Source organism: Lethenteron reissneri, chromosome 46 (assembly GCF_015708825.2).
Source record: "Lethenteron reissneri isolate LAM-NWPU_2019-01 chromosome 46, ASM1570882v1, whole genome shotgun sequence".
Classification (NCBI taxonomy): Eukaryota; Metazoa; Chordata; class Hyperoartia; order Petromyzontiformes; family Petromyzontidae; genus Lethenteron; species Lethenteron reissneri.
The window spans coordinates 8,937,000-8,958,394 of NC_083824.1; the positions used below are offsets into that span (position 1 = coordinate 8,937,000).

Below are 21,395 nucleotides of genomic sequence, written 5' to 3' on the forward strand. Positions count from 1 at the left end.
TCCCTGGCCGTCGGTGAGCTCCGGCAGGGAGGCAGGTGCAGCGAGAGAGAGCGAGCACGAGAGAGAGCGAGCGATAGAGAGCGAGAGAGCGATGGAGAGCGCCGGCCAAATGGCCGCAACTCCGGGGATCTTGCCCACAGCAGCGTTAAATATTTGTAGCCTAAATTGGTGATGAGAATGTTCGTCAGCTAAGCGTCTGTTTACGTGATCTCAGCAGGTCCGGGAGACTCGATTGAGGCGTATGGGGTCGTGACGACCGACCGCTTCTCTCCACGAAATAAGTACGCCCACCGTTTCTGTGCAGCATCCTATGACGCAGACACATTTAGACGCTATATGAAGTCAAATCACAAATGTGTATAAATACACACACACACGCACAACACGGTTGTCTCAGTCACTTAATGTGTTGGTTCTGCGGTGGAATAAGCTGCTCAGTGTTAAATCTGTTCGCGAAATTAGTGACGAAAATATTTGCCAACCAAGTGTCAATGATTTTATGCTTGGGTCTTTCGGTAAAGCCACGTAGATAGGCACGCTAATCTCTCACAATACAATGGGCACCCCCACAGCTTCGTTAGTCAAGATTTACCCGATCTTATTACACAGACACGATTTCAACCGAGAAGATTGGTACAAACTGAGCAATCATTGGACGTTATTAACCAGTTTAGGTCATAACTGGCTGCGATATTCCCTCCGTACCTACCGATATTAGCAGTTCATTTCAACTCTCTGAGTTACATTCACTAACACAGCCACCGTTAGCTGTGTTAGTAAATGGCGGCTTGCCATCCTTTTGAAATCCTTTATATTAGGTTCACTTGCTTGCTTGCTTGCGCGCTTACGACCGTGCAAATCTTTCTGTCGTTTTTTAACCCACTTCCCGTGATCCATTCGAGCTGACATTTTGCACACAGACTCGTTGTGCGAGACAATTAATTTTCGTGAAATTTTTCTCTCCAAATTTTTACACTTTTTAGGAATTTTTTTAAATATTTAATTACCAATTGCTTAATGGTGGCAGGCAATCATCTGACCCATAGGTGGCAGCCATCTCAAGCCAGAGGACGAGAGGACTCTAGCCGCCACGCATATAAAGGATTTATAGTGAAAAACGTTGTTTTTACGGGTTCATTTTTTCACCTCCATGTGGCGATGCTCTTGCCGAAACTGCTAAAGCTATTGCTTACATTCATAAGCAAATCTCTTACATTGACACGCTAATCTCTCACAATACAGTGGCCACCCCCACAGCTTCGTTTGTCAAGATTTACCCAATCTTACATTTACATGCACATTTTTTCTCTAGCCCCTCCCACTGACCCTTGGGCTACATCCATCCCAAACCGTTACAACTCCCTGCCTTAGCAGCACTCCCACCATATATCTCAGCAGCTCTCCCACGATATTCTCACCTGATGACGATTGCTTGTGTTGCGATCGAAACGTCATGATATTGTTAGTATTTTTCTTATTATTTGATCTATCTACGTGGCTTTACCGAAAGACCCAAGAATATGAATTCCTGCAGTCACGAAAGCTTTAAGTCAAGATTTAAGTGTCAATAATTTTATTTTAATCAAAGATGAGTATGAAAATCAGCAGGTAAATGTTACTTATTTCAGCAGGAAGGGTCCAATAAGCTTGTAGGTTATATTTCATTGTCATTCTGCAACAAATTATAACTTCAAATATCCACCCAAGACTAGAGGATGACCGACAGCCTGGGTTCGAATCTGGTGTTCAGGCAGACACCTGCTTTAGACACGGTTCCCAAGCATAGCGAATTAATGGTCTCCAATAACTGCGCACAAATTGTCCATGACAAGATATGAGCTTTTTTTCACTTAATTGGAAAAATTTCCACGATGGGAATTAAAGTATCTATTTGAATGCCATGCGACAGATATTTCTTATTAGCAGGGCTTGTGGAGGAGTGCATGCAACACCCCGTTGCGAGGATAAAAGAGGTCACTTGAAGGGTTATTAGAGGTAATGCAGCGACGTTGGCTTCTGCGGACCAATCTCTAGTAGATGGGCCGACGCGCTGCTCTGCAAGTGTTCCGAATGGACACTTCGTTTCGTGACACTATGGCCACGACACAACTGGAACAAAATGATGAGAAGAAAAAAAAAAGTAAACAAACTAAATAAGGACTTAAGCGTCTCTGTGGGGACAATGGGGAATGACAAAAGTACAAAGGTGGATGGATGCCACTGATGGGAGCGTCCAAGGATGCAGAAACACCGGTTTGCAATGATCGCTCGCTCTCACAAGTCCATCCGTGGTGGCCACTCATGACCATCGCCAAGCCACGGCAAGGCACCCGTAACGTCGGACCTCAACGTGACCCCTCGCCGACTGCCAGGTCAAAGTGGGGGGGGGGGTGGCGGGGGCACGTGCAAAGAATAGACCCACGGGAAAAAAAGCTGGCAAGGCTGTATCCGCGTGGACAAAACACAGTTTCAACTCGAACGGTGGCACGGTCAAATCTGTTTAGAGTTAATTTCAAAACATGTTTATCTTTAGATACCTACCGAAGTTAAGCGAACGTTTCGACACAAACAAAATAGTTCGGCGGCCAAACCGACGGCACGTTGCATTCGGAGGCGTTATTCCGGCAGAGTGATTTTTTTTAAATAAATAAGGCCGCACTCCCGCGTTCACCGCTCGGCGGCACAGCGGGAGGGGTCTCGTAGCCAGCTAGCCGAGTCGTGAATGATTATTTAACTCGCTAAAATGAAACACCTGCAACTGCGTTTGTAATTAACCTTCTCAGTGTGAACCGTTTTTTTAAACATTTCATTTAATATTTCGTCTAACAAGGCTTTACGTAACGCGCGAGGGGCAAGCAGCCGGGCGCTTGCAAACGCGCCGCTGTCGGGAAAGCGACGAGGTGCAGGATTGCCGTGGCCCGGCCAACACCGGCGAAACGTCGTACTCGGAATTGTAAATGTTGTGGGTTTACTCTCCAACACACAAGCGGTGTGCTGAAGTAGCGACTGATTGGCATGTTCTGTTTACGTGACAACCCTTACCAATTGGCTGTGTCGGGTGGTGGCAGGTTTAACAACACATTTATATTCTTGGTTCTTTCGGTAAAGTCACGTAGAAGGGAAATAATAAAATAATAAAAACATACCATAATAAAATACAACACAATTTTATTATTATGTTATTATTTCCCTTCTACGTGACTTTACCGATAGAACCAAGAATATAAATGTGTTGTTAAACCTGCCACCACCCGACACAGCCAATTGGTAAGGGTTGTCACGTAAACAGAACGTGCCAATCAGTTGCTATTTCAGCACACCGGTGTGTTGGAGAGTAAACCCACAACATGTAGAAGGGGGAAAAAAATGACATTTTTATTATTTTATTATTTCCCTTCTACGTGACTTTACCGAAAGAACCAAGAAGATGAATCCCTGCAGTCACGAAAGCTTTAAATCGAAATTTAACACATTTATATTGAAAATAAACCTTTGTGATGGACTGTCAGAAGCCCGTCTGAGGACGGGCAGCTATCGCCAGGCAGAAGAAGCAGCCACTGGCCTCATACGCACCGCACCACCATGAGGCGCAGATACAAAGAGATCCGAAACGATTGCACCTCCCATCGCGATTCGACGAATTGCCACGATTCAGGCTCACAAGTCCTATGTACGAGAACATCGTGGTGAATGCAGCGGCTCCTCATGGAGGCAGGGCTCAAATGAACCCGTCGCATACAAGCTATGTCAAATTCTACTCTTACGTGCACGATTCGACGCTAGACATTACGAGCGTAAGAATCGACTTTAACAACAGATTGATCTTCTTGGTTCTTTCGGTAAAGTCACGTAGAAGGGAAGTAATAAAATAATAAAAATAAAACATAATAAAATTATTCTCACGACGTTTCGGCCACAACGCAAGCAGCCGTCCTCAGGTGAAAACCAGGTCCGTCGAGGCGACAGAGTCTGAATGACTCTGAATGCGTTGTGGCCGAAACGTCGTGAGAATAATTTTATTATGTTTTATTTTTACTATTTTATTACTTCCCTTCTACGTGACTTTACCGAAAGAACCAAGAAGATGAATCCCTGCAGTCACGAAAGCTTTAAATCAAAATTTAACAACAGATGTATCGACGCATGCCTCAGAACGAACCGTGCTCTCACAGCACGCTCAGACTTAAGATCCGTACATTGTGCCGTATGTATGTGGACCTCGCATATACGTACGTAGCCAACCGTGCTAATCGAAGGTGCGGCCATCGTGACGGCATCACAACGCAACCCCTCGTGTCCCATCCATCAAAAATCAGCTCGTGCCAACAAAGAGGCCTGCCACATTAGACGGCTACACAGCATTTGTTCCCGGCTGTTCAAGTTCATTTATTAGGTATAGCCCTGTGAGCCATTCGGCTCTTGAATCGGGTGCAACAGCAACAAACAAAAACATGAACAAAAAAACATCTTAAAGTGAATATGTGACTGAGTGCAAACAGAGAATCCAAGAAAAGACAGCTAAATATTGCAGAAAAAAAGCACCGTACACCAACGCTGTGTGCAAAAATCCCAGTGGGATGCAAGTCAAACAACAACAACAAGACAACTTAGATTAAGGCCATCAGTCTAACTCTGTACTACAACAAACAAACATGGCCAAACCAATACACTTTTCGAAATCACCAAAATAAAGCCATGCAACCAATGAAACAGGAATCATAGGAACTGTGACGGAATTTTTTGCTTGGGATGAGACCTTTGCCTAGCAGTGGATACAGCAATGCCGATGGTTAAAAGTCGTGTACCAGCCACTATGGAGCAGCCGTGACGAATGGCAGGCTCAGTATGTGGGAGTCTGATAGAAAAGCTGGCTTGCAGACAGGAATAGACGAAGGCGAATGGACGGAGGGAGGGAGGGGACGCTTGCCAGAGAGACAGACATTTGTTCAGACAAAGGGGACTTGCCAGATAGACAAACAGCAAGATGGCCCGGAAAAACGTGCAGTTGGCTATGCACGGTGCGAAAGAAGTTCAACATACAAACAAGACAGGGGGGGATGCATGAGACGAAGCACATAGACACACAGAGGCTCAAGCCAGACAGATGTGCAGGCAGAAACTGCTAAAGCTATTTGTCGGTGTATGTGTTTTGGGAGCCCGGAGGGGCAGGGCAGGGCGGCCGAGGAAGGAAGTGGACGAACTACTTTGTACGGAGGCAGCCGCCCCGACTGCCCCCCCCCCCCACCAGCCCACCCCCCCACCAGCCCACCCCCCACCAGCCCACCCCCCCACCAGCCTACCCACCCCCCCACCACCACCCTAACCCAACCGCACTCCCACCACGCTCCCCTTGAATGGTGGAAATTCAGTCTGGACGCAGCAGCAGCAGTTCCGTCACAGTCACAGCGCACAGGGGAGGAGAACGGCAACAGCCACATGCAGCAACAGGCAACGTAGAATTACCAAATAAATAAATAAACAACCACGCGCGCACGTGCACGTGAAGAGAATTCTTAATTACGCCCTGTGTGCTCTGCGGGGCCATGATGGCTAACAGATGTGCACCACCAATGCCTCCTCCTCCTTGAGCCCTGCGCACGCACGTCTGGCCGCACTTTTCACGAAAAGCAGAGTTCCTCTCTGGACCCCGAGATCCAGACTCCCCCCCCCTGCCCACACACACACACCTCTCCCCATCACCGGTGGGCAGGAGATCGGCCACGCGGTTCCGCACCAACCTCGATTCGGAAGGTGGCAAAAAACTAAAAATCGAGCGAAAATAATGCGCGGAGGTCAGGAGATGCAGGGGTCAGGGGCAGCAACAGCGTGGAGCGAGGAGGTGTCGCTCGCTGACTTCGCTGTGCCAGACGCACGCTGCTGTTGACGCTGTCGAAAGAGGCCTCGCACAGCCACCCACTCGTGCGTTCACAACGCGCAGTCACTTGCAAAGACCTGATGAAATCTCACGCCGTCACGTCGTGCTGCTGACAACAGTCTCGCCGCCGTCACTTCTTTGCCAGACGCTATTTCTTTGCCGTCACTCAAATCGCCGCCACAGACTCACTCCCGCCCGGTACAAACCAAAAGACCCACCTCTGTCTCGCGCCCCGGTGTGGCCGACTATTGTGGGGGTTGTTGCTACAAATGTTTTAATTCTAGATTTGAAGCTTTCGTGACTGCAATGATTCATATTCTTAGGTTTTTTTCGGTAAAGTCACGTAGGTAAAAAATTTAAATTAATACAAGTAAAATATTTCATTTTATTTTACTTTTATTAATTTTAATTATACTTATTTTACCTACGTGACTTTAACCTAAGAATATGAAAATATTTTATTTTACTTTTATTAATTTAAATTTTTTTATCTACGTGACTTTACCGAAAAAACCTAAGAATATACAAATTTTTGTTTGCGATTCATAATTTGAACAACAAAAAAGGTCTTTGGGTTGGATCGTGTAAGTACAAATGCCGTCGTTAACGGGCGTCATGACGTCTTGAGATCAAGGATCCATTCCGAAAGTCCCGCACAGCAGCGCGCAACGCGCGTCGATGAGAATTCACATGGGGGGGAGGGTTATCATCAAATTTATTCAGGGATCGCTTGTACTGGAGTGGTATTTTCATCTACACACTTGGGGGCGCACTTTTTCACATGGCCTGCTACAGAGGAGAGATGTTTATCACGCATGTATGTTGAACTTTTTTCGCACCGTACGTAGCCAAACGAACTAAATCAGAGGTGGTGCCGGGGGGGGAAGGACAATAAACTGAACGCAGCTGATCTTTATTAATTCTCACAGCCATAAATATATCCAATGAAGTGATGCATCATATTTAATATAACGGGGATCTGATTCACATGCCAGTGACCAGGCTGAGGGCATCAATTCACGGCACACGATAAACCGGATCAATCACGGGCATCTGGAACTCAAGACTTGAGCCCAGGATCGTCGGTGGGGCCTGCTCAGTGTCTCTGGGACCTGCGAGCCAGTCAGCCACAGCTGAGGGGAATAGTTTTACTATATTTTGCATTTACTTTTCTCAGATGTGTCAACATTTGGCCGAATTTCTCCGTGTTTTCAAGAGAAACTTCAATTGTGCAAGAGTAACCCTCGGGCAGTGTCTACGGTGGTGATAGAAAAATAATGTTTCTTGACTGGGTTAGGATTGTGAATAATAATCTCTATTAAACAGAAAGGGGGGGAGATTTGAGGCAGTGGTTTGCCCACTGTACTATAAACTAGGCTTAAACTAGATATTTTATTTTACCAGGTGGAAATGTATAGCAGCCTAATACTCTAATCGCATGTTTCTAAATTTGGAAAGGAAAAATCGGAGGACCTGGAGAAAAATCCACGCGACCACGGGGAGAGAGAGAACATGAAAACTCCAAATATACAGCAGGCATCAGGGTCTGGATTGAACCCACGACCTTCTTCATACCAGGCGAGGTAGTTAACATCTCACCAACGCGGTAAACCGAGTTTATTTCCTGGACACAATATCAGTGGCAAGTGATATCTGAACAGGTCTTGGGCACCAACCCCATTTCAACAATCCGCCGATATATGAAACTAGCTTTTTTTTCTTTCTTTCTTTCTTAAATGTGATCGCAATAATATTGGGAGGCCTTCATCCCATCAGTAGATTGACAAAGAGCTATAAACTATTATTTGTATTTTTATTCCACGTGTATTACATGGGAAAGTCTCACCGTGTCAAGACTCTTCTTTTACGAGAGTCCTGCATCGGGTGTGACCAATTTAATTCACATTTGGCTTCGTGTGGGAAGGAAGCTAGCGCACCCAGAGAACACCCAATCACGCGTACTTAAGCATAACACTGAAAGATCTGCACAGATGGATTCAATAATCCATCGCCGTACCACCGTCCACTGGCCACCATGCAATCTATGGTCACGGTGCCAAGAGCAGGTTCTTGGCTGAGTGTGGCTCATGAGGAACGTAACGCCACCCACCCCCCACAACTTCTCTCTCTAATTGAGGGCGAGGGCGTTAACGAGCGTGGCGCAACGCGCGACGTGCCATTTAATTTCAATTAGGGGTGTCGCGTTTTCCCCGGTCGGATATTCGGTGTGCGCTGCTCCATTCAGGGCCGATTTCCGCAGCACAGAGGCCGCACTGTGAGGCGGCAAACACAGGGCTGCCTCTTAGCCCCCCCGCACCCCCCCCCCCCCCGGGTCCCGAAGGTACCAAGGAAATGCCTGAACGCTGGCATCACGGCCCGGTGGGCCGCGCTCGCTCGCTCACGGCGGCGCTCGGAATTAATGGACGGAAAAAACACACAAGTTTTGCTACACGTGTGCGTGCGTACGCATGTGTGGCTGCCTGGTGGTGCGGGGGGGGGTGTACGTGAAGGTAGTGGGATGAGTGGGTGCAGTGTGGTGTTGTGCCGGGCATGTGTTTACGTTACTGTGTGTGCGCCGGGCCGGACTTTCATAAGTGCTCGCTAACAGCACTTGCCCCAACAGTCTGTTAAGGCTACACGGGGGGAGCTTTGTCTTTGTGCAGGTGTAAGGCAGTCGGGGATGGTAGTGTAGTGGTTAGCGCGCTGCACTACAAACCCGGCGAGACGAGTTCGATTCCCACTCATGACAAATAACAGTGACGAATATCTGGACTAGTCCAGGGCCTCTCCTAGGTCGACTCAGTCTTAAATTAGTACCTGGTGCGGTGTGTAAGCATTACCAAAGGAGGCTGGGCTGTGGTGATGACCACCCACCCTCTTGAGTGCCGTGCCAACATACCTAGGTGCTCGCTAAGAGCACTTGCACCAAAAGTCTGTTAAGGCTATACGGGGGATATTTGTTTAGTGTGTATTTGAAGGCAGCATGGAGGAGGAAATAGTTTAGTGTTGGTTATATGTGCAGGTAGGTGTGTGTGTGTGTCTGGCACCGTGGTGATGTCACCGCCACTTACGAGCGAATGGATGTTGTTGTATTATTGGGATGTGGTGTTGAGTGTGTATGTGGCTGTATGGGGGTTGCGTATGTGAAAGGTTAAGTAGAGTGGGCGAGTGTGGTGTGTGTGGCGAGCGGTGGAGTACTTGACATACACACCTACCGGAGGTGTGTATGTTGGGGGAATGGTCGTGTGATCGATTGCAAAATTCTGTGTTGCCATTGACCAGTGGCTATTCATATCAATTCCAGTGATACTTGAACCTGGCCTGAGCCTGCGCCGTATTCAATGTGTTTGTGTATTTATGTATGTATATACAGGGAGCGGTGGCACAGTGGTTAGCGTGTTCGATTCCCGCTCACAGCCAACACCAGTGACAATTATCGAAACCAGTCGTGGGCCTCCACTACTTCGACTCAGCATCAAATGAGTACCTGCTGCGGTGTGTAAATATTGCCACTTGGGAGAAGAAGGCGGCCGGGCGTGGTGTTGGCCACCCAGAAACTCCTGTTCGGTGCCGACATTCAAAGGTGCTCGCCAACAGCACTTGCCCCAACACTCTGTCAAGGCTATATGGGGGGATAGGGAGTCTTTGTCTGTGTCTTTTAAGTGTGTGAGCTTGCACGTGTGTGCACCTCCATGCGTTTTTGTGACTTCATGCGAGGACATGCATGTGTCTTCTTGGTTCTTTCGGTAAAGTCACGTAGAAGGGAAATAATAAAATAATAAAAAAATTTACATAATAAAAATAATTCTCACGACGTTTCGGCCACAACGCAAGCAGCCGTCCTCATGGCTGAAACGTCGTGAGAATTATTTTATTATGTTTTATTTTTTTCATTTGATTATTTCCCTTCTACGTGACTTTACCGAAAGAACCAAGAAGATGAATTGCTACAGTCACGAAAGCTTTAAATCAAAAGACATACATGTGTGTTCGTGTGAGTACGTGAGCGTGACGTGCCTGTAACGTGTGTGTGTACGTGAGTGAGTGTGTGAGTGTGTGTGTGCGAGACGGCTCACCGATGCGAGTGCCTTGCCCAGGGTGTCCCCGGTCTGTGTCGCCCCGGCTGCATTGCCCCTGCTCCCTGTGGGCCAGACAGTGACGTCACGTCACCCACAGGCGCGAAACCACAGTCTCCCTGGGCCAGCGGCGCTCACTTGTCCCATATTAGGATATTCTGTCCCTCCACTCAGTGCAAGCTAAACACGTGCAACACACTCGGGAAAAGCGCCGTTGCGCCCTCTCTCTTTTCTCTAGTACGAATGTGAATTGAGTAGCAACCATAAATCCGATGTCGAAGTTGGAAAACCAGCTGCTGGCTTCATAGCACAACGCGTGCAAACCACTCGTGCCCTCACAGGAGTCTTGCAGCGACACGTGTGAGCTGTTCATGTCAAGTAAAAACTGTGCAAATGTCACTTTCATGAAAAAATCGGTAGTGCTTTCAACATCCTGCAATCTAAGCTTGTACCACCACTACCACTTCTATGATCGTTGCCACCACCAGCTCCAGCACCACCTCCTTCACCAAAATTACCAGCACGGTTATCTCGACCACGACCACCACAACCATGATTGGTCGCTTTTTTTAAAGTCTGTCTGTTTCTGGCCTGAAAATTTCGGCTGCTGTGCATGTACCTCGAATCACAATGCAGTGACGATGATGAAGAAGGCTGTGTTTTTATTTCATGACATTGGCCGGCACGGGTGTAGTGGTAGCACAGTGATTCTCTTAGCCCAGACACAAAAACTGAATTCCGACCACATCGAGGGCGAGTGATAACTGAACCAGCCCTTCAGCCAACAGTTTCACAAACCCGCAATCACCAGCATGCCAATGTATGGTCAAACAACTCCCCTGAAGGGAGGCCTGCATCCAGCAGTGGTTTGACAAAGGGCTGACAATGTTTACATAATGACCAAAGGAAACATGGTGTTGAAAAACATTGAAATCAGATTAGAATCAAAATCTTTATTTATACCGGAGGAATCTGATGAGCAATGAAGCTCTCGTTCACAGATGTCCAGTCGGGGCGGGTCAGAAAGTTCCAACAACAAACAATACAAAAACACTATGGGAGTGCAAAGTATAGGAAAGGTAAACAAACAAAAAAACTTTTATTTTACCAGGTAGAACCCACTGAACTAGCGACCTGGCCACAAATTATCGCTCAACGAAGTGGCTTATCATGTGGAAATTTATAGGAGCCAAATAATATAAATAATCTAAACGCGTGTTTATAAATGTGGAGGGAAAACCCGGAGGACCCGAAGAAAAAATCCACGTGACCATGGGGAAAGTGACATGCAAACTCCAAATACACAGCAGGCGTCGTCAGGGTCGGGATCGAAGCCACAACATCTCGCCAATGCGGCCCCCCTAATTGCAATTAATTGAGATTAAACATAGCAACATTGCCCCCCTACAGTAGACTACTGTGTGCGAAACATAGCCCCTTTCCTTCGCGATCGCCTTGTGTTATAAGAATGGCACGAATATCAAATGTACTAAATTCGTATTTTATCATTACCGTGGTGCCGGGCGGCCTCAGCGGGAAGGGGCTCACCGCCACCGCCGGTCGGCGTCCGCGCGCTGGACCCGTAGCCCGGAGCTCCACTGTGCGGGGGGAACGGGGCCATGGGCGGTAGCGCCAGTGCGGAGTCTCCGGCGCTGTGGGGCGGGTAGCCCTGCGAACCAGCAACAGAAGACAAAGACTTTACAATTGGCATTCGTGGAAAGTTCCGTTGGCGAGGGCTCTACCTATCTGGGCGCACAGTGGGTGGTGTGGCCGGCACCGCGCCCTCGTGTGGCCTTTGTCTCCCCGGTAACGGTGTCTTTGCACACCGCACAGGCCATGCTCGGGGAGGCTCGGGACCAATTCTGATATCATTCGCCACCGACATTAGCCGCGGCTTTAAATCAAACTCGGGTCGCCGGGTTCGTCGTGCAGTGTGCTCAAAAGGCTGTGCCACTACTCCCTGCGCTCCAACAATAAAGCAACCGCCGCCATTCCTCCGATTAGCACGGTTGGCTACGTACCGTGCGAAAGAAGTTCAACATACATACGTACACGCCCGTGTGCCAGGCTTAGGTACCCTGTGCTACACGTGTACCGCATGGGCAATGGGAACGCAGTGGTTGTGAAGCGGCCGGGATGAGTGTTGTGCTGCTTGAGTTAGTGATGCGAAGCCGAGGTCAGTGGTGGTACGAGGGATGAGCGTGGACCATTTGTAGTTGGTGCGGTGTTTTTCGAGTTCACCTGTGTCGTGATCGAGTGATTCTGACACGGCCCGGATGAGTGTGTGGCACCTACGGTGACCGTGGTGCTGTATTGGGACAGTGCGGAACATTCTGGACAAAATCGTCGTGGTGAGCGTGCCGTGGTTCTGGGCGAGAGTGGGTACCAATCGTTCGTGTGCACCGAGGACGCCGTAGGAGCCAGGCGGCTGGCTCATGTGGGCAGCGGCATTGGCCGTGCCGCCGTATGCGCCCGGCTGGGCGAGGCCGCTGCACGGGCCCCACAACTCAGCAGAAGCCTGCGCACCATCTGCACGACCATACAATGTAAAACAAAAGGAAAACAAAAAGTAAAAAAACTCACATTTAAATCCCCTATGAGACACAACATTTAATAACAGTGGATTTTGCAAGGGGGAGAGAGGCGGGTGGACGGACGGACGGACGGACGGACGGATGGGGGCGGGGGGGGGGGGATTGGAAGAGGCGGCGGGGGTTCGGAGAAGGAAAAATGGGGATGTGTGGCGGGGCGGTGCAGCAGTAGAGAGGAGGGTGATGGAGGGGGAGGGAGACAGGAACTCCCGTAAGGCAAAAGTATGCACGCGCGGGCTCAGCGCGGCCGTGCACCACACCCAGCCGCAGCTGACAAAACAGGCAAGCGGCCGGGGCAAGACAGGGCTACAAACAAACTCGCTGTGCCGACAAAGCGCACGCGTGTTGCACCACTGAAGCAGCGGCGGCGGCTGCGGTGAGCGGGCGGGCGAGAACGCTGGCAGCGTGTTCTCATGCACCCCAATCCGCGGGGGAGTATCCACAAACAAAACAACAACTCAACCGGACCGGAATACACCTTTCACCTCCTGCCCAGCGTCTCCCCTCTCATGTCTGCAATGCCTGCCTCGTTCATCCTATATCCCTCTCTCTCTCCCACCCACCCACCCACCCACCCCCAGTCACATTGTGAGCGGAAGGCGACAACATTCGTAGTCAGGAAATGTGGACGTGTCGCCATCACGGATGGTGTGTGCGCCCCGTGCTCGTTACAGCCTTCAAGGATCCGTGTTTTTCGTATTACGATCCTCGCGTTTGTCTGTAAACAACGGGGATCACATTGTCGCCCTCGTCCTCTTGGCTCGGTGCCTCTGTACAATGTTTGTTTAGCACATAGCAGTTAACGATAGCAGCAGCAACAGAATCAGAAGCAGCAGCGGTAGAAGCATCAGCACCAGCAGCTGAAGTAGCAGGAGCATGAGGACAACTGCAACAGCAAAGTCCAAATCGACGGACTACGCTCGCACCAGCAAATACATCAACTGCGGCAACAGCATCGACAGCAGTGGCTATGCTAGCGACACAAAAAAAATATGCAGCAGGAACAGCAGACAAAGCGGGACAAGAGGAGCGAGCGCTAAAGCGCGCAGCGAGGGAAGCGGTGGCCGAGTCACTTCTGCAACTAATGCAAATCTGCGGTGGGGATGTGCGAGCCATGGAATATTTTCACAGCGGTTCCAAGTCAAGGTCCACGCCGAAGTGGCACCGGGATTATTTTTAGGTCTTTTTCCCCGCACTGTTCACCACCATCGGCACCGCGCTCCGCAAAAACCTTCACGCTATTTTCCGTGCCATGCAAACAAGCGGGGGGGATAAACAGGGCCGCGCATATACGTGCGCGCATGTACGTGCGCACATGTGGGTGGGGAGCGGTAGTGTAGCGCCGGGCCCGACTTTCATAGGTGCTCGCTAACAGCACTTGCCCCAACAGTCTGTTAAGGCTATACGAGGGGATCTTTGTCTTTGTGTAGGTGTAAGGCAGTCAGGGAGCGGTGGTGTAGCGGTTAGCGAGCCGCATTGCGAATCCTGCTACCCGAGTTCGATTCCCGCTCACGGCCAACACCAGTGACGATTATCTGAGCCGGTTCTGGGCATCCCTTAGGTTGACTCGGCCTCAAATAAGTACCCGGTGCGGTGTGTAATCATCGCCACTCAGGGAGACAAAGGTATGCCCTGCCCGCCTTCATATGTGCTCGCTAACAGCGCTCGCCCCAACAGTTTGTTAAAGCTATACGGGGTTCTCTGTCTGTGTGTACGTCACGCGAGCTCGGCAGCTTGTGATGGAACCAGGATGGTCAGGATTGAGCTGGGGCCTCAGCTTGCATGTAGTATGGACTAGAGTTAGAGTTGGGGCTGGCCTCAGCTTGCATGTAGTATGGACTAGAGTTAGAGTTGGGGTAGGCCTCACCTCACATGTAGTGTGGGCTAGAGTTAGAGTTGGGGCTGACCTCAGCTTGCATGTAGTATGGCTAGAGTTAGAGTTGGGGCTGGCCTCAGCTTGCATGTAGTATGGACTAGAGTTAGAGTTGGGGTAGGCCTCACCTCACATGTAGTGTGGGCTAGAGTTAGAGTTGGGGCTGGCCTCAGCTTGCATGTAGTATGGCTAGAGTTAGAGTTGGGGCTGGCCTCAGCTTGCATGTAGTATGGACTAGAGTTAGAGTTGGGGTAGGCCTCACCTCACATGTAGTATGGGCTAGAGTTAGAGTTGGGGCTGGCCTCAGCTTGCATGTAGTATGGACTAGAGTTAGAGTTGGGGCTGGCCTCAGCTTGCATGTAGTGTGGGCTAGAGTTAGAGTTGGGGTAGGCCTCACCTCACATGTAGTGTGGGCTAGAGTTAGAGTTGGGGCTGGCCTCAGCTTGCATGTAGTATGGCTAAGGTTGGGGTTGGCCTCAGCTTGAATGTAGTATGGACTAGAGTTATGGTTGGGGTTGATCTCACATTGTATGTAGCATGGCTAAGGTTGGAGTTGGCCTCACCTTGCATGTAGTATGGGCTGCCATACGCGCTGGCGCCGGGAGGCTTGCTGGGGTATCCTGGGGCCTCCCGACTGCACTCCTCGGAGCCCGGCGCGTACACCTGTCCGCGGCAAATGGGAGAGGCGAGTGAGCGCAACAGCCAGCGTCGCTCGGCGGCACATCTGACGCGACGTTACTCCAGGAATTCCGTCATCTTCAGGTACAACGCAACTTGGATTTTACGGGGCGCGTCGAATGCGACGGCGGCGGCGGCGTCTCGAGACGCTGTACGCGGACGGTGGGCGCATTTATTTTACAGGCAGCCGGCAGTCGGGTCGCGGACGTGAGAACGCGGGCAGGGAGTCGACAGCACAAACGGCTGAGGGAAATAATCCTGTCGGTGCGAACATTGCAGCGTTAGCCCCTGGCATGTGCGCGTTTTCTCTGGGCACTTTGGTTCCCACCGACACGGAGCAAAAAATATTTCTCAATAAAAATTGGCCATACGTCCCGGTGCGTGGCCCACCTGCAAAACTAAAAAAAAAGAGGATTTCACGCTCGCCAATGTTTTCCTGAAAAAAACCTAAATTACTATGTTTTTATAGGCCCAACGAAAGGCGGCATTCTTTTCGTAAGAGTTCTGTGGAATAAAAATACAAAAGAACAACTAAAATGGGCGTTTAAGCCATGGACGTTATGAAACTAAAGTTCTGAACATCGTATAAATCTGAAACAGGAGACCCTGGCAAAACATGACTTACTGCAGCACGTTTGTGTGTATGCGTCAACTGAGACCCTGGACACGCTTGCAAATGAAATGTTCCATCTCAAGCAAATATCCAGCTGAAATTGTTTAATAAAATAAACCATCACTTACACCCCATCACCACCACCGCCATCACGTAATCACTACCCTGTCACCGCCACATTACCAACACCACCACATCACCACCATCCATCAGAACTTCATTACCACCGCCCCATCATCACCGTCCATCAGAACCTCGTCACCACCACAACAAAACCACCGCCCCATCACCACCACTGTCATCACTGCCCCATCACCACCACATTAGAGCCACCTGTCGTCGCAACCCATGACCTGAACACTTGTGGCTAGCAGGAATAATACAAAACTTAAGTTTTTGCAGCACGATGATGTCTTGAAATTTTTTTTATGTTGTCAAACAGGAAAAATAAAACATCTGCCCAGAAACGCGTTCCAACTTTCGTCCATTTACTGTTATTCGAAGCGACGCAAGGTTTGGGTTTGGACATTGTGCTGCTAAGCAACACGCAACGCCTAAGGGCCACAGAGATCTAAATGAGCTCGCTTGTCAAAATGCCATTATATAATGCAGCGGCTCGCTAAGAAGGGGTTCCCGTGCGGAGTATTACATCACCGCTAAACAAACCCGAGTGCATAATCCTGCACGTGTTGATGCCAAAAGCGCGCTCGCAAAGCACCGCTGCCCGAGCTGGGATAATTCGTCAATTAAGTCAATTAATCATCCAGAGATTAGAATCGACGGCCAGTTATTGTTTTGGTTTAACACGTAGTCTTTCGCGACAAATATCATCCAGAAGCGGTTTCGTTTTTTTTGGCTGTCGCCTAATGGTGAGGCGGCAACCTGATGAAGCTGGTTGTAATCACCGGTGACGCGTCGTAATCGAGTTGCAAAAGTTGTGGGTTTACTCTCCACCACGTAACGGTGTGCCGAAGTAGTAACTTATTAGCACGTTTTGTTTACGTGACAAACCTCACCAATTGGCTGTGTCGGGTGGTGGCGGGTTTATTAACGATGTATTTAAGGTTATTGTTTTGGGCCCCGTAAAAAAATGACGGCCACCTCAGCGTCCTGTCTCACGAAGGCAAGAAACCTCCTGCAATCCGTGGGCCAGAGGTCGCAAACGGGTTTTGATTCCTTACCCGTACCCGGCCGCACCAGGGTCGCAAACGGGTACCCGTACCCGTACCCGGCCGGGTACGGGTAGGGTACGGGTAACGGGTACCTGATTGCAACCTCTGGGATGAAGCCATGTTGCAGGCGCGGGTGGGTTGATTCTAGGAACTTGAATCGTGAGAAGAGACAAGACGTTGGGAAATGAGTGACAAACGGTGACTCACCAGTGACTCACGGCCTACCCGTACCCGTACCTGGCCGCACCAGGGTCGCAAACGGGTACCCGTACCCGGGTACGGATAGCCGGGTATCGGGTAGGGTACGGGTATCGGGTACCTGGTTGCGACCTCTGCCGTGGGCCCGGGGAAACGTGGCCGACGGTCCCCCCCCCTCCCTCCCCCAAACTATTTTCGTGCTTTCCGATTAGTCGAAGAACAAACAGGTAATTTGTAGATTAATCGATTTACTTAACTGGCCCCGGGTTCACTCAGCGGTAGATCGAGGAGGTTGTTCAAATTGTAAGGTTGCGAGTTCGAATTGTGGTTGGGGGCTGCTTCAGCCTATCATCCTTTTGAGTGGGGGGTAAAGTTGACAGTAGTTTCCCCTATGGATAAACTCGGTCCTGCCATAAAAATGAGGATTTTCCACAACTTGCTCAGGGCTGTACAAGGGAGACAGGAGGCACCAACTCAATGCTCACCAGAGCAGGAAATCACTTTGACTTTTTTCACTTAAATTCGAGTAGCGCCAGCAATAGCGATCAGGCAGTTCGGTCAGTGCCCCACCACTTGTTCATGAGCGGACAGACACTAGACGAACAGACGCATGTTGCACTCAACGCGAGAGTCCAACCTGAACCTGTCGTCGAGTCAGTGAAAAGCCCAAGACCAACGTGTTGGGATGTCGTGAGCTCTCAGAAGCTAAGCAGAAGGAGTTCAGCATGCCTGTTTGCAGAGGTGTGGACTCGAGTCATGTGACTTGGACTCGAGTCAGACTCGAGTCATGAATTTGATGACTTCAGACTCGACTTGGACTTGCATAACAATGACTTTGTCCCACCTCTGCCTGTTTGTGCCCGGGTGGACGGCCTCCTGAAAATTACAATGTGGGAGTACGCATGGGTCTATGGAACGAACCAGGAGATTAATTTACAGCGATAGATTATTGAATCAATCTGTGCAGAGGTTTTGAGTTTGACCCCCTCCCCACTTTGCATCCTGAGTCACCCGCTTTCCTCCCAGAATAAAACGACTTATGTCACCGTTTTGTAAGCCATGTGCCTGTGCGACGGGACAAAGGGGCTAGAGAATGATAGGTAAAGGATACGCGAGAATCGGTTGAATAAGTGGGTGAGGCACCAGAAATAATCCACGTGGGACTGGTCAAGGATTGGAAAAAGATCGGCAAAGACTTGGGGAGGGGTCGGTAAGGAACCGGTGATGGACGAGTAAAAGGGGTCGGGGATAAACCGGTGAGGGATTGGCAAAGAATTGGTAAGACTGGAGGATTGGTGGGAGATCGGTGAGGGACCTGTGAAAGATGGTGAGAGTCCGGCAAGAAACTGGGTGCTGTCTTGCGACGGTTCCAGACAGCGCACGGTCACTTCATTTGCTCTGGATAATTTTTTCAATATGAAGTGAACTTCAGTGAGAACCACAGAACTATACTCCCTTTGAAGTTACATTTGGTTTCATTAAACCAGAAATCGGTATAACTTCAGGTCTGGAGCAAGCACATCAAACGAAACATGCACATGTGTGACGCGTACATGTGTTTATCATAAGAACGCCGCAAATCCTGGTTTAAGGCCATGCCAACTTTGGCACCGTCCATTCAGAGAAATTCAGCGAGGGTCCGCAATGCCCAGAGGAGCGACGGCCACAACAACGAGCTGAGCGCGGGGCGACTAAAGCACAGCAAGTTGGCACAGTAGTAGCAGGCACAGGTGGTGCATCTGCCGGTCATCTCAATCGGTCAACCCATGGCACCTGGGTCTGTCCCATGACCTCCTGCCAGCGAGTCTTCGACACTTCCGATGGCCTGAACGTGCACATAGCCTGGCACAAGCGCCGTGGTGACGTCACCACCACTTCCGGTCATCCTCGCAACGGCTTTTGGCTAGTCGTCGAACAAAGATGGTCACTGCATCGGTGTTTTCAAATGTGCTTCTGCAGCTATAGCTTGAAAACTCATTTCTTTCAGACTTCTTTTTGTGTTTTGTCACCCTTCCCCCGCACCTCTGATGAGCACAGTTGGCTTCGTACCGTGCGAAAGAAGCTCAACATACAGACTTAGTGGTGAATGGTGGTTCTTCTTGTGGTACGTCTGAAACGCAGGTTTTCGCGGTTGTGCAGTGCAGCCTCCGACGTGTTTTCGGGTTGTACCTGGCGATAGTTCGGCATGACGTGTGAAGATCCGCTAGACGTGCTGGCAAGTTTTTAGTTCCTTAAGCAACTAAAAGTGTATTAAATTTCGATTTAAAGCTTTCGTGACTGCAGGGATTCATCTTCTTGGTTCTTTTGGTAAAGTCACGTAGAATGGAAATAATAAAATTTAAAAAATACAAATGATGTTGTATTTTTCTTATTGTATTATTTCCATTCTACGTGACTTTCCCGAAAGAACCAAGAAGATAAAAGTGTATTCCTTAAGTAGACATTCTACTCAGTTGCCGAAGCTCCCAGCGCACGGACTGAAACGTCGGACATCATTAATGCAATAAACACCCGGGGGGAAAAAAATAGAAAAAAACATGAAGATAACTAGAGGCTTACATCTCTCCGCCCCCTCTTTCCGTTGGCAGCAGGGGACACCATCCTGAACGAAAACTCCCGCTCAACCGTGATCATGGCACCCACTTCTTGTTTTTTTTAAAAACCATCCTGGAAAATGTGTGTTTTATCTCCAAAACCTGGGGGCAGCTCTGGTCACGGGACTGCGTGTGGTTTAAAGCTCCCCCCCCCCACTCACCCCTTCTCTCGAGTGGGACTGGTGGTTTCATCAAGGCGTAAAAATAAATAACAAAAAATTGCGTATTTTGAGACAAATTTTTCCAGACGGATTACTATAATTGTCTGGCATTTTCCAATGGTCAGAGTTGAAGGCTCAACAACAACAAAAATAAGGAAGTCGTGAACCGAGGGAGGGGATCCATGAACGTCTGACTCCCGACATGCGCCGGGCCACCTTGTCAAAATAAAAGCCCTTACACAGTAATTTACGTGGCATTTCTCAACAGATTTAAACACCACCATTTGGCAGGACCATTTTACTTTCTCGCGCCATTGCCTGCGCTCCTATTGGACCCCTACATCCCTCCACGAGTGCGGGTGACATATCCCTCCATGTGTCATAGTGTTCCTCTGTTGGCCCAGCATGTTCCTCACTGGGTCTATATGTTCGTCAGTGAATCCTATGAATGCTTTACGGGGCCCGTGTGCCTATTTGGGCTCCCATATCTCTGCGTGGGTCTCCACGTCAGAATCTGAATATTTATTTACACTGGAGGAATCCGACGAGCTATAAAGCTTTCGTGACTGCAGGGATTCATCTTCTTGGTTCTTTCGGTGAAGTCACGTAGAAGGGAAATAATAAAATAATTAAAATAAACCAATAAAATAATTCTCACGACGTTTCGGCCACAACGCAAGCAGCCGTCCTCAGGTGGAGAACAGGTCTGTCGAGAAGACAGAGTCTGAATGACTTCACCTGTGGACGGCTGCTTGCGTTGTGGCCGAAACGTCGTGAGAATTATTTTATTATGTTTTATTTTTATTATTTTATTATTTCCATTCTACGTGACTTCACCGAAAGAACCAAGAAGAGGAGCTATAAAGCTCTTTTTCACAGATGTCCAGATGTCACTTTGCTGTCACTATGAGCTGCGCGTTCCTTAATCATTTGTCCACGCCTGAGCAATCGCCTGTACGTCTTGGTCGCACGCAACTGAAATCGCTTATATTTGAAAGTCTCTGGCAAAAACGGTAAAACAAAACAAAACGAGAAAATATATTCATAGGTGAGCAAACTGTAACGGCCAAATCTTCATGAGGTGATGAGCGAAAACCATCGCTTAAAAGAACCGACAGCACCGAGAGAGCGAGATGTGAGACAGAGCATTTGTCTCGCAATGAAGTCACGTGATTTCGAGAGCGATTTGCTTGCGCTACGGATCGCCCAGGTGTGGCCTCCCCCCCGGCTTTACGAGCGCAAAGCCACCCAGCACGTGCCGCGACCCCCTCCGTGACCTCCGTCTGGGGTCTCGGTCCGTGACCCCTCCCTCCTCCCACGCTCGACCCATCTGCGTTACCCCCCCCTCCGCCCCCCCTTCATGGTGCGTCGTGCTACTCTTTGGGTTCCGACAGGAGCACGGCATGCCTAGCCCAGCGCGCGGAGCGACCGCGTGCTGCTCAGGTGAATGTCTCGCACTGTTCAGCGAGTGATGAGCCGAGCGTGTTGACGGTAGTTGGAGCGGTGCTAGAGAGGGGGGGAGCCGACACCTAACTCGCCCCCCCCCCTCCCCAACACCCCCGCC

At 49.6% G+C, this 21,395-nt stretch overlaps 1 protein-coding gene across 2 annotated transcripts in view; it reads right to left on the bottom strand.

The window, feature by feature from the left end:
* LOC133354056 (transcription factor 12-like) overlaps positions 1–21,395 on the bottom strand; it is a 97,395-nt gene that overhangs the window by 20,051 nt on the left and 55,949 nt on the right. For both annotated transcript variants that reach the window (XM_061570604.1, XM_061570603.1), the window contains exons 9-12: positions 14,979–15,078; positions 12,338–12,480; positions 11,464–11,620; positions 9,952–10,016 (exon numbers count right to left, since the gene is read on the bottom strand). In XM_061570604.1, the coding sequence (XP_061426588.1) occupies positions 9,952–10,016; positions 11,464–11,620; positions 12,338–12,480; positions 14,979–15,078 (465 nt within the window). The remainder of the gene's footprint in view (positions 1–9,951; positions 10,017–11,463; positions 11,621–12,337; positions 12,481–14,978; positions 15,079–21,395) is intronic.